General features: G+C 39.4%; 1 protein-coding gene across 1 annotated transcript in view; it reads left to right on the forward strand.

Moving 5' to 3' along the window:
* Positions 1-2,521: 2,521 nt before the first annotated feature.
* The window catches only part of ano11 (anoctamin 11), a 26,116-nt gene continuing 14,983 nt past the window's right edge, over positions 2,522-13,654 (forward strand). Inside the window, exons 1-12 of the mRNA XM_079673645.1 lie at positions 2,522-6,888; positions 7,334-7,451; positions 7,548-7,741; positions 7,844-7,951; positions 9,069-9,205; positions 9,288-9,345; positions 9,429-9,539; positions 9,625-9,790; positions 10,734-10,824; positions 12,845-12,941; positions 13,025-13,168; positions 13,304-13,441. Of these exons, the coding sequence (XP_079529771.1) occupies positions 6,775-6,888; positions 7,334-7,451; positions 7,548-7,741; positions 7,844-7,951; positions 9,069-9,205; positions 9,288-9,345; positions 9,429-9,539; positions 9,625-9,790; positions 10,734-10,824; positions 12,845-12,941; positions 13,025-13,168; positions 13,304-13,441 (1,476 nt within the window). The 5' untranslated portion in view covers positions 2,522-6,774. The remainder of the gene's footprint in view (positions 6,889-7,333; positions 7,452-7,547; positions 7,742-7,843; positions 7,952-9,068; positions 9,206-9,287; positions 9,346-9,428; positions 9,540-9,624; positions 9,791-10,733; positions 10,825-12,844; positions 12,942-13,024; positions 13,169-13,303; positions 13,442-13,654) is intronic.

The following is a 13,654-nucleotide window of genomic DNA, read 5'->3' on the forward strand; positions in this document are numbered from 1 at the left end:
GTTTACTGTCCGAGAGGAGCAACGTTTTTTCTGCCTTTTTTTCTTAAGAAAAAACTCAAACTGATTTGATAATAAAAATATTCGCCGATTATCAACTAATCTTTGCAGATCCTGTATGCTGTGCTCTTTCAGAGGTGGTTCCAGTTTCTCCCCGTCACCAGTAGAGGGCAGGTCGGATATGCAGTCCCTCTTTAAACCTTTTCACATAAGAGCGGTCTGTCTATGATAATATACATACTATGTATGTGGTATTGATAAACTTAAAAAGGTCTAATTTTGTAGCAATTTATTATTAGCTTTCACACCATAAACTACCATTATTGAATGTTTGGTTTAGGGCTGTTTTTCATGGCTTGGACAAGGCTGCTTATTTCTGCTGTTAAGGGACAACATGACAATAACACCAGTGAACATAGTCGGCCAATAAATGGTTTTCCTCTGAGGCTTGGTGCTCCTCTAAGCTTTACTTCCACCAAGGAAGTTCGGTTTTCAGCTTCTTTGGTGAGTTTGTCAGCAGGATAACAGAAGAACTTCCTTCCCAATGTTCCTTAAACTTGTAGGGTAAAGCATGGGCCAAGAACGAACCAATCTTATCATTGTCATTTGGATTTGCCGGGATGTCTGTGATTTTAAAGTGCCCTTCTAGTTCAATCGCTATTATTATTATTATTATTTTATTATTATTATTATTATTATTATTATTATTATATTAAGTATATTTTCTTATTGTAGTGAACCAAACTAACTTATTTTCCCCAGCTGTTTATTTGATGTCTTATTGTATAGTTTTGACTTTGGAGCAAATTTTACTGTTTGGAATTCAAGTATGGAGACTTCAGCTTCTAACAATTTCTAAGGTATTTTTAAACAAAATGTAATTAATTGCGGCATATTATGCTAATTTGTAGGTTCATATTTGTATTTTTTGTCTCTATTGTGACATTTCTCCATGCTTTAATGTTCAAAAAGGTCTTTATTTTTTTCATACTGCTTGTGCTGCAGAACCTTTTTTCACCCTCTGTCTGAAACAGAGCCCAGTCTGCTCTGATTGGTTAGCTGGTCGACTCTTTTGTGATTGGTCAACCGCGAGATGTGTTGGAAATGTCCCTCCCCTTAGCCCAGCGTTTCTCAAAGTGTGGGGTGCAGAGATGTGAAAATACAAAATAAAAAAATAATTTTTTTTTTTTTTTTTTCACACTGGTGGAATATCAAAACAACGGCCCGCCTGGGGTGCAAAACGCATCAATGAAAGCGACCCTCTACCACACAAAACAACACCTGTAAATAACCCAATTTGTGTTCTTTGAAATTGAAAAGGATATTGCATTGTGTTTGTTACTTTCGTTGCAGTGTATGTCTTAAGTGTAATTTGGTATGCTTTTATTTTGAAGGCGAGTTTACGCCGTTGACAGTTGTTGTTGCTATGGAAAAACGAAACGTTTCACAGCGAACTTGTCATAAAGTCCGCGATAATAAAGCCCACCCATTTAGAGGGAAGATATGATTGGTCAATTGTACTGTCATTTGACATTACTCTCTCGTTCAGTTACTATAGCTGGGCCCTCTTTGAATTCATAGCTGGATGTCCAACAGCTCCTGTCTTCACCTCGCAGAGACGAGCTTCTTTCATTTAACCCTTCACATTCAAACAGAAACTGAATAGGCAGATTCAAAGGATTTATTTCTTTGGAAATGTTATTTTAAATACAATTTAATCAAGTTATTTTTGGTAAAACTAATGACAAATATTACTAAAAACATATTTAAAAAATATATATAAAGAAAAATATAATTTGTTTTAATGTTTTTAAATATTATTTTGTAGAATATCTTAGGCCCTCAGAGAGAGGCTCGCCACTGGTAAAAATCTCTCATACACACATTTGAAACGCTCTCACAGACACATACAACAGCGTTGCAGTCGGGAAGAAAAGCAATGTGGAGCGAGAGAGCGAGAGAGCAAGAGAGAGAGCAAACCTTTATCTATTTAATAAAGTTGTAAAACATAAAGTAAGAAATCATTCCAATGTGTACTATAGGACAGTACAAAGTTTAAAAGGGGAGGGATTAGTATGCATAAATAAAAAGAAAGAATGCTAACTAGGCATGGGCGCGGGAAGGGGGGTGCTGAGGGCGCTGCAGCACCCCCTAGCGGCAGGCAGGGGGTGCGGAGCTCCCCTGTCTGAATTATTATTTGATGGTTATTGCTGCTCCCGCTGTGCATAATCTGTGTAATATGTAGCCAATAAATTCCACATTGTTGGTAAAATAATATTTTGGCCTGCCCCGAATGTTTTTTCTGGAGCCCCGGACAATTCTACCTCAATAATATAATACATTAACCGTGCTTTACGTGAACCTCATCAAGACACTAGAAAGGACGGCAGGACTGTAATTTCCCGTGTTCAGTGAATGCAACAGAGGCAAGACACCAGACCAATCAGAGAGTTGCATGGAAATAAAAGTGTGCTTGTGTCATTCAAGCTCGCGGCTCTGTGTGTGTCCGGAAATAGCGCATTTAGTGTGTGTGAGAGAGGGGGAAAGAGAGAGGGACCGCTGCCAGCAGCAGGGACCGTGTTGTTAGCATCTGGTTAGCTAGCTGCACTAACGGAGCTGTTTGTTCCACAACAAGCTGGAGGAGAGCTCTCCTCTCAGACTGAGAGGCTCAGGTCAGCTAAAGGACTCTCTGAGTGTTTAGATAGTTAACTTTAGTCTAAGTTATCTCAGTGGGTCTCAAACGGTTTGGTCAAAAATTATTCAAAAGATTATTTCCGCGGCACACCTTCATATGATCATTATAGTTATAAAAAAAAGAGAATAAAGGAAAAACAGTTATGGCAGTAAAACAAGAATACAGTTTGAAAGGGGAGTGATTTGTAAAATATCCATAAAGAAAAAGAACATCTGCTTACAGTTGTGTTTCATCTGGGTGTTGAGAGATGTATCCATAGATCTCTTAATGTTGCTCTCAAAGTGCACCAGATTGATGCTTTTAACTTCAATATTTAAAAAAAATCTTCCCGGGGGAGCATCCCCCCGGACCCCCCTAGAGGAGGTGAGGTCGGCTCCCCACTCGTAAAAAAATAGCACTTTACCCCTGCCTATATGCCATGAGCTGATTATCGAGCCTTCATTGTAACAGTCGCGGGTTTACTGTGTGTTTGCGTCTGGGGAGATTTTTTGTGCGTGCTCTATAGTGCCCGTAATAGTGTTCACTGGAGTCCAGCACCTCAGCACCCCCACTCAAAATACCTTCCCGCGCCTCTGTAACTAGGTAACATAAGATAAGAATATACAAGTTTAAATGATTTGTTGTGATCATATTCTAAAGATGTTTGGATTATTGAAAAGTATACAGCTCCCTTTCATCTGAGTGTTGAGAGCTGTATCCATAAATTCATGTTGTGCTCAAAGTAGGGCTGCTCGATTATGGCAAAAATCATAATCTCGATTATTTGGGTCAATAATTAATATCACGATTATTAAAAACGATTAACCATTTAATTTGAAAACATAATAAAAAAATTATAATTTGAAAAGTATGTTTTTAACAGTTGATTACCCTGAACTTTAAGTATAATTCAACTGAAAAACCTATTTAAAAAAAATTAAATCGTTTTATTTCGATTATGTTGTTTTCATAACCGTTGCAAGCCAAAATCGTAATTGCGATTAAAATACGATTAATTGAGCAGCCCTAGCTCAAAGTGCACCATTTAACTGCATTTAACTTCGACATTTAAAAAAAATCTTCCGGGGGGTGCATGCCCCCGGACCCCCCTAGAGGATGTGACGTCCACCACCAAATAAAGCAGGTTAAAATAATTAAATTGCATACATTTTATTTTAGTAAACACTGAAAACGGGTCTCACAGACCCAAACAGCACACAAAGGTTAAAGGTAGCATATAATAATGTTAAAATGTGTTAATATATACACTGCAAAAAAACAAAAAAGAGGAGTAAAAGTAGCTCACGACTTGTTTTATTTTTTGAAAGTAGCTCTCATCCTAAAAAAGGTTGGAGACCCCTGTTATAGAACGATACATTTGACAATTTTAAGCTTGGCCTACCATTTTATTGGAGCGATGAGGAACAGGTGGGGCTTGAAAAGGCCCACCTGTTCAAAGTGGGGAATAACAGAAAAAGTTTGAGAACCACTGCCTTAGCCTATCACGAACAATGTGTTGGAGAGCTAGTCAAAAATAGCGAGTGTTACATTACGACATCATGTCACTATGTTATGGAAGTAAACAAATGGCGTGTGGAGGCAGGAGGGGGGAAGTGTGTTTTAGAGAACTTTGGGACTTTAGCCTTTGCAGACCACCTACATGAACTAAAACCTCAAAAACACACTACGGGAAAAGGAAAAACCCCAAAAGTATAATAGGGCCCCTTTTAAAGACAGTTGAGTTCACTTTAAGACTAAAGATCTTAGGTACCAGCTGTATTGAGTCCTTAGTGAAAAAGGACAATAGGTTGCACAGCATAGCATAGAGCATACAGCATGTTCACTGCCTCTGGTGTTATTGATTATCCTTTTGTAGTTGCTAGGGCAACAAGTTACTGCTGGTCTATTTCAATACATTTTTATTATTTAAGCAGCATTAAATGTCACCTTGGGTGTACTGTACTAGTGCCGTTTCCATGGTTTCTGAGAACCATTAACTCCTTGTGTGTATTGTTTTCTCTGCGCACAACAATACAGAACTGCGTCACTTACAGATCTTCATTAGAGAGAAGGGAGACGGAAAGGTAAAGGTACATTAAGTCGCAATAGGGCAACACAGTGGGGGGCAAAAGCTGACTGTGGAAAAATACCGTGTACTGGCTAGAAGAGAGTGATGTTTCAAATTGATCACTGACGCAGTACTGCAAATGGTGCATGGCCTACTACTAATGTATTAACAACATATACTACACTAATGGTCAGTGGAAATTGTCCTCACATAATGACTCAGCAAGGGTAGATACATCAAAATAAACACTGTCAGATAGAGAGGAAGGATTTAAGTTAAGTTGTGTCTCTTTGAGAAGTTCAAAGAAACAGATTGGGAGGATATTAAATGACAAAGAAAAAAATGCATTCATCAGCTGTGCCTGGAGGAACTGAAGGACAGTTGAATCAATGCTATATACTGATGATTAATTCATTCTTAAATCTTTGGCCAGGGGAAAAAATGAAAACGCATTTGACTACAAAAGCTTTTTAATGAGTTATAACTATGAAACACCAGGCACTGCAAAGCGAGTCTCCTAATTTCTAAAAAAAAGAAACAGTTCCCCTCTGAAATCCCACAGTTCCCTCCAGAGGGAGTTTCTCTCCCACACACTCCCTCCCCCCACTGCCTGAAACGCCACCATTATAGTCCTTTGTTTACTTCCGTAATATAGTGACATCACTATGTCATACTTGTTCTTCTATTGGCTAGTGCTCCAACACATTGTAGGTGATAGGCTAAGGGGCAGGCCATCTTTAAGTGGTTGACCAATCACAACAGAGCCAGCCAGCCAATCCGAGCAGACTGGGCACTGGTTTCAGACAGAGGGTGAAAAGAGGTGCTGCAGCAGTATGAGAAAAATAAAGCACTTTTTTGAACATGTCACCATAGAGGCACACAATACTAATACGAACCTGACAATTAGCATAATAGGGCCCCTTTAAGAAAAAATTAAGAACACTTGCCGATTCAAAAAATAAGTCGAGTCAATAAAATTAATCTTTAACTTTTTTTCCGATATAATCAACCTTAATAAACATCCCTAATCATCACTACACCCCTAATGTTGAGCGTATTCAGTTGTCAGGAGAAAACTGTCCCATTATGCTGTATTTGATGCATAATACTTAGAATTATCCAGACAGCAAACTGTATTTCTACCCAGTAATACCATGATATGCCATGCTTTCCCTCTTTTGCTCTGCTCTCCAGTCTTTCAGTTCGTAATGCAATTTTAATACCTCCCTCCTATGACTCATCTCCCTGTCTCCCTGTCAGCTGCTCTTATTTCTCCCCACTCTAATTACATCTAGCTGTGTTTTGACTGCAGCAAAGCTGTCCACTTTAAAAGGAGGTTTGGAGAAAAACTATTTTGTGGTGCAAGTGGACGTTGTCAAATAAGAGGATTTTAAGGCGTGAACAACCTCTGTCTAGTGATGCAGGAAATAAAGCTAAGAGGCGTGGAGCTTCTCCTCTAACCCTGTTAATAATGAATGTTAATTGTGTGTGCTGTTCATCTGGAAACCAATTAAATGAAATATGCCAAACAGCTTGATTAGATGAGAAACAAAAACAAAAAACATCAATTAGAATATTCCCCCCCACACGTTTTATATCCTGCATAATGAGCGTTAAAGAGAAAGCTAGAATTGTATTCTCCCATTCTCCGCCTCTGACTGACTATTACATTATTTATGAAGTGGGGATGTGCGCTGTGCTGCATGTCCTGATTCCCTCTGCTGAAATGCAGCTGCTGCCTGCACGCTGCGTATATTACGGTATTTTACAGCTATCTGGCAGAGGAGCTTGACGGACGCAGAGATATAAGAAGGAGAGGAGAAGGAAAGAACAGATTTCTGCAAATCCACACTTTAGCAGCTGATTTTCACTACATCAAAGGTACAGTATCTTTTCTCGCTTGAGTATCTTTCTTGAAAGCATGTGTGTATCTTGGATTTACTTCAGTAATAAGCTCTTCAACAGTGCGATTTCATGTAAATGCTCAGCATACAGTATGTGACCGCCCACAGGACCTTTTGCCATCCTCCTCATCATGCTGAGGAAGGGAGACAGAGAGGTCCTCCTGGATCTGCACTCTGAGAGTGAAGCCCAAACCACAGATGGATATGGGAGTATGCACAACGGGAGCTATATCCCGGCTAGATGTGTAAGCAGAATTTTACTTTTTCCCCCCATAACACTGCCGTCTGTTTTCCTTTTATCTAGGCATCACACAGATTGAAAAGAGGCTATGGACCCTGCTATCTCGCTCATCCCTTCACACCTCACTGACTTCTCTGACATGTTGCAGTGTATCTGAAATACACAGGATTACAAACTGTAGATCACTAGGGAAAAAAGGTCTTGTGAAACTCAACATTTGCTTTAAACTATCCAATTATACTGTTAAAAGCTCAGGGTTATCTTGCTGGATTATTGCAAAGTGAAGGCTGCTGAGTAATGGCACGGGGTCTTATAGGTCAAATCTAATAAAGAGCTAATTAACTGTCCATATACAGAAGAAAGGTTTTGCAAGCAGAACAGTGAGTAGATTTTTTTATTTAATTATTTGCAAGCACTTTTTATTTTAATAACTGTTTGGATGCGTTTAGCTTTCAGCTGCAGCTGCTGACGATGATGATGATCCCATTTATATGCACTGTAATACAAAAAGTGACCAGTCGGTTCCACAGCTGGGGAATTACTTCAGAGATGGCAAAACCAAAATTGGTAGGTGAATCAGGGTCTCACATTGTATTAGTTGTCACAGGCTCAATGATGGATGACCAAGTCAGACCTGCGTTTATCCTTTTTATCTGGGTTCAGACTTCGTACTCGTGTGGGAGATTCGCTCGCGGAAGAAACGGCGAGGAAAAGGGAAGAGCGAGGTGACGGGTGAGGAGGGGAACGCAGCGCCCCCCGATGAGAGCAGCCGGTCTGAACGCAGGAAGGCTCAGCTGGCTCAATGGAGGGAGAAGTTTGTTCAGAATCTGGAGAGTGCTGGATTAGTCATGGAAAAGGTGCTGTAAATCTGATTATTGCTTTTAATCTTAATTCATTTTTACCCATATTTTTGTTCTGAATGAGATGATTCTCATTCAAACGTTCTCTGTTTTGTTTAGGAGGAAACATCGAATGAAAAGAAAACCATCCACTTCCTTAAACTTAGCGCTCCTTGGGATGTGTTGGTGTATTTCGCCGAGGAACTCTGTCTCAGAGCTCCACTGCAGGTTAGTGCTGCTTGTTTATCAATTAGGTTTAATTTGAAGATATAAAACTTAAGATTTGTGTCTTGTTTGTCAGTTCACAACAATGATTAGATAGAGTGCTTTCAAATGTGTTCAGACCATCAAGATGCGTTACCGTTCCACTTATACTGATCAATGTAAAATGTGTAAACATGTACAAGATAAATAACCATGGAATTTGTACAGAAATGATTGGTTCTCAGACTACTGACTTGAAATTGATTTCTAAACTTTGCAGCATGCTGTGGTTTGGACTGTTGGATGGCTTGTCAAAAGAATATGGTCACAATCCCATCAGCCTCAGCAAAACATGTGCATGTTTAGTGCTTAGTACTGGACATTAGAAAGCTAACAAGCTAGGCTGATACACAAGTACTCTTCGATGAAGCTCACTATGTACGCTATGTACTTTGATTGATGAGAAGTCAAAAATCGAACCCTTTTGTTGTAAAATTAACCCTAAAAACATACTGTTGGCTTCTATTCGACAACATTAGGCTGTTATTACTATGTAAAAACAGTTTATCCTAATCCGCCGCTGTTCCCACCCAATCCGCTTTCTTGTGAAGAGTGCAACAAATAAGTTGGAGAAAATTCACACTTAACCTTTTGCCTATTATGAGTTTATTATTAGACTCACCATCCGGGTGTTTCGTATTCAAAGTGACGTATTGCGAGTGTACAGTAGTTAAGGAAAAACTCAAATTGACACACAGCCTACAATCGCAAACAAACATATATACATGGTATACATATTTAACTTAAACATCAACATGGCATCATTGAGTCAAACTTTCGAGCATGTTAGTTTGTTGAATTTAGCTCAAAGCTACATACAGTAGCTGCTTGCATGGATCATGAACTCTTCGTGTTGCTTTTACATCGAACACCAGTTTCTATGGTATCTGGAAGAGTCTGCCTTTCCTGAGCAGGATTCAAATTGGTATCTACATTTCTTTTAAAACTCTGTGATTTTTATCAGTCAAATTAACTTACTTTTAACCACCAGTGACCACATGTGTCACCAAATAACTGAAATGCAGCAACAACAAAAAAGTAAGATGAAATGTTTTTCATACAGAATGTGTTTGGCTTTTAGGCTCAGCAAAACCTGGACCTCAACACATCTGCTCGGGTAATGAAGAGACTATGCATACCTAACATGATGATGGAGTCAGTGCCAAACAGGCCGCTGGACTATTACACATGTGCCTTTCGCAAGTCAAAGATGAACAGGTGAGTTCTAATCATCCATGGTTGATAACAGGATCGGTATGTCAAAGTTTATTTTGGCTAAATGACTGTCTCTCTTCTTCAGGTTTCTTGGCTGTGACAACCATGACACCTACTTCACGAACACGCAGAGACACCGTGTTGTGAGTATCAGGAATTCCTCTTCAGTGCACGAAATCAGTGAAATTGTTCTCTCATGAAAGGAGAATATATGTATTATTTTTAGGTGTATGAGATTCTTGCCAGAACGGTGTACGGCAAAAGGAAGAGGGCTGAGGTTGGAGTGGACAGACTTGTGAATGAAGGCGTGTACACAGCGGCTTTCCCCCTGCACGAGGTCAGAAATGATTGATCTGCTCTTTAATCGGATGGAACACTTCTGCTGCCTGTCCTCTACAATACGCATGTTTCTTTTCCCACAGGGCTCCTTCAAGCTTCCAAAGTATGAGATTCGTCCTGACGAGCTGAACCAGAGGCAGATTCTTCATCACTACTGGAGCCGCTGGTGCAAATGGTACAAGTACCAGCCACTGGACCACATCAGAGAGTACTTTGGAGAGAAGATTGCACTTTACTTTGCCTGGCTGGGTAAATATAACATGGATTACTTTGCCTTGAGATTTGAAGTTTATTGTGGAAAACATGTACAGTATAAGCATTTTCAAGAGCTTTCAGTTGGATCTCATGGTCTTCATCCGGAGATGGAGTTTTCTATCTTGTTCAAAGAGGGTTCAGCAATCCTACAACAGTGTGTAGGATGTAATAGCGTCTAGCAACAAGGTTGTAGATTGCAACCAACTGAATAATACCCCTACCTTTCCTACTAGAGAACTACAGTGGCCTTAATTAGACAATTTGTAGACAGGGTTTACTCATGCTAAGCTGACAACAACATAATGATTATTAGTTTCAGGTGATTCCCTCAAAATCCTAACCTTTTTAATCTGAGGATAATACTTTATTTTGTAGCAAAACCTCACTCTTAAAGACTGGGAGCTTATTTGATACAGCTTTTTAAATCTGTAATAAATCATAAGCAAAACATTGTAATATACTGTTTAAGACAGTAGTCCATGCTACAGCCAGGGAATCTTTGTGTTTCACGCACCTGCCTGGTAAATAAATGTTGGATAAATCACATGTAAGATGTGGGCATTTGGCATAAGAAATAAAATATCTGAATAATGAAGGGATGGACATGGACATCATTAGATACATGTGTGTTTCTACCACGACATTCTAATCTGCTCCAAAATGTTAAGGATTCGTCCATGGCTCATAGTTCACCCTTCCACATAGTTCCCCAAAAAATATGGCCTGTATTTTTGTTGTGATCCCGCTGAAAAACAAGCAAAACAAACCGAAAAACATGACCGAATTAGCGGGAATAGTACAACTATCATCCTCATCATTAGAAGTTTTCTTCTGCGAAGCCATTCCGACCTTTTCATCAAAAGACATTCCAGCATCAAACAGCAAATCCCTGCATCAGCTGGGAGCCTCACCCTAATGGATCTTCATGTCTCTGCAGGTTTCTACACAGCCTGGCTGCTGCCGGCCGCAGTGGTCGGGACCCTGGTCTTTGTGTCTGGAGTCATGTCCATGGGTACAAACACACCAGCGTGAGTCCACACACCCCACAGGAAATACATGTTTCGTTGCATTACATACATGTGAATCTGGACTGTTGAGTGTAGCATTATGTTGATTTAGTTGATGTATTAAGTCGGTCAAATCTTAGAGGGGAATTTCACCAGTTTTACAGTCATTGATGTACAATGTAGTATGAGATTGTGATAGTATTGAATTAGTATCAGAAATGATGTTTCTGCTGGATCAACTGAGCATTCTGACGCTTCATTAAAGTAAGAGTATTGCTATTTTTGTGAAAGATCTTACACAATATTGCCTCTACATGTTAACATTTGACTTCTTAAGCAGTGAAACAAACCATGGCTCACTTCAGTAAAGTCAGGGGTTTTAATTCTGATGTATATTGATATGTTACTGACATTTTCTTCGTCTCTGTATCAATTAGTTCACAAATGTAGCTTGTGTTATGTTTTACAATGACACAGATACAAAATAATAAAAATGTCAATTGTTGCATCATAAAAGTGTTGACTCAACAGATTGTACATCAGTGGCCGTATATGTTTGAGGTCTCACTCCGCTCACTCTCGGTCAGATTGACTGTCTCTTTGAAAGAACTGGCTTAAGAGAGTCTTGGAAATTAGCGAAATTCAATGTGTCATTCTTGTGCAAACATTTAATTGTCAGTTATTTGATATAAAACATTGGTCGGGTGATTTTCGAGGAATTAACCTGATGTAACCATTTTGTGACATATCGTATAAGTACTGGGTGAAGTGAGGTTGCCAGATTTGTTAGCATCTTGCCTGGACAGGTTAGCATTGAAAGTTAGCTAGGGCTCTTTCGACTGCATTAGATTTTGGAACGTTGCAGAAAATAAGAAGAAAACACATTTTGTCCAGCAGTATAATTTCCACATATTACCATTCCTTCTATACTAGTTACAGAGTAAATGCCATCGCCAGAAGTAAAAAGCTACGATGGCTTTAAACAAACTAAATCACACTCACATGGCTGAGCATCACTGATCATCTGAAGTCCGACTCTTATATTTTCACTTTTATACCACCATTTTATGTTGAATTGAAGCTTCAGACTTTTACAAGTGGGGTATCTTATGACATACTTATGTCGAAAACACAGCATTAACATTCTGAAAATCCACCAGAACTGTAAAATTGTTCCTACGCTATTATATTTTCCTATTTCCACATTATGTAAAGCAAGCACAGTTTGAGATACAAATAAACCTAAGCACCAACGCATAGTCTGTTCTGCATGAAAACAAAGTCCATAGTTGTTCAAACCACATAAGGTTTGTTTGGCCCAATTTATTATTTGTATTTAACAGCACAGAAAGCTCTACTCTCCATACAAAGAATTATAGTCACTCCTTTTCTTCGAGTGTTGTACCCTAATATTGCCTAAACAATTGTGTCGTGTATACCATTCCCTTTCTGTTGGTTTTAGTGACAGAAAATCCATCCTGCTATAAAGAAACAAGTGAGGTTAGAGTAAACGGAAGACAAGTCAATATCTCAGGAAAGGAAACAACCCAACGTCTCAGATTCATGATGTTCATTAGTTCACACTTTAGATTAAAGCCATTGATTCGTGGAGAACGGATGGAGAGCTCTAGGCAGCTGCAACAAACTGCCGCTATCTCATTTGATAATGGACAATTAGTGCAGAATAATCCTCCCATTACATAAATGTGGAAGATAGACGTCTCTCAGTGGGTCCAAGATGTATTCCTGCAGCATCATAGTTGCAGTGAGTCACTGATTAACTGCAATGAAGGTGTGGTAGCTTGTGAATGATTTTAACACCTTCCATCTGTTCTATTTTCTCACTCAATAAATATTCCCTGGCTTTATGTGAATGCAAAATACACTACAGTTAATTCACCTTATCTGTGACAATGATAACTACAGTTTCTGCCAAATGTGCTTGGGCACCTGATACATCAAAATATGAAAGGCTAGTTTGAAAGCTTTAAAATGTGTTTGCTCATTAGTAACTAATCCATATGTATGTGTCTGTCAACAGTAAGGACATCTGTACCAGCGGAGCGAGTTATCTCATGTGTCCTCTGTGTAACACATGCAAGGCCTGGAACATGTCTGATATCTGCACCATGGCCAAGGTAATAAAAAACATTTTCACTAAACCAGTTTTATTTATTTTTTAACCATAATGCAAAATGTATGACTTTATTCTGCATTGCAGTTGGGCTACCTATTTGACCACCCAGGAACCGTCCTCTTCAGTGTCTTCATGTCCTTCTGGGCTGTAACCTTCCTGGAGTACTGGAAGAGAAAGATGGCCACCCTGGCCCATCACTGGGACTGCATGGACTTTCATGAAGAAGAGGTCTCCCAATCCTTCCTTTCTTTCTTGACCAAACTGTTCTCATACACTTATTGTCTCTTGATTAAACATATAGTTTCTGAATTGGCCAGCAAAGAGTGTGTCCATTGATGCTGATGTCATCACTGTGTCCCTCAGGAGCGTCCTCGTCCAGAGTTTGCAGCCATGGCCCCGACGATGGAGCCAAACCCAGTGACCGGAGTGAAGGAGCCGTACTTCCCAGAGAAGACCAGGCTCGCCCGTGTGTTCACCGGCTCCATGGTGATCATCATGATGGTGAGATACTGTTCAAACCTGTTCGTTCTGTCTATTTTAGCAGCATTTGCAGTTACATTATATTATATATTTATTGTATTTGTTTTTGCTGGTATCAGTTGAAAATGCATACATCTCAGATTGGCTGCTCAATGTAACTCACTGAAGAATACAGTGAAGTTTCTTTGATTAACGGGTCCCTATTATGCTTATTTTATTTGTTCTTTCCGATGG

This window comes from Notothenia rossii, assembly GCF_949606895.1.
Source record: "Notothenia rossii genome assembly, chromosome: 4".
NCBI lineage: Eukaryota > Metazoa > Chordata > Actinopteri > Perciformes > Nototheniidae > Notothenia > Notothenia rossii.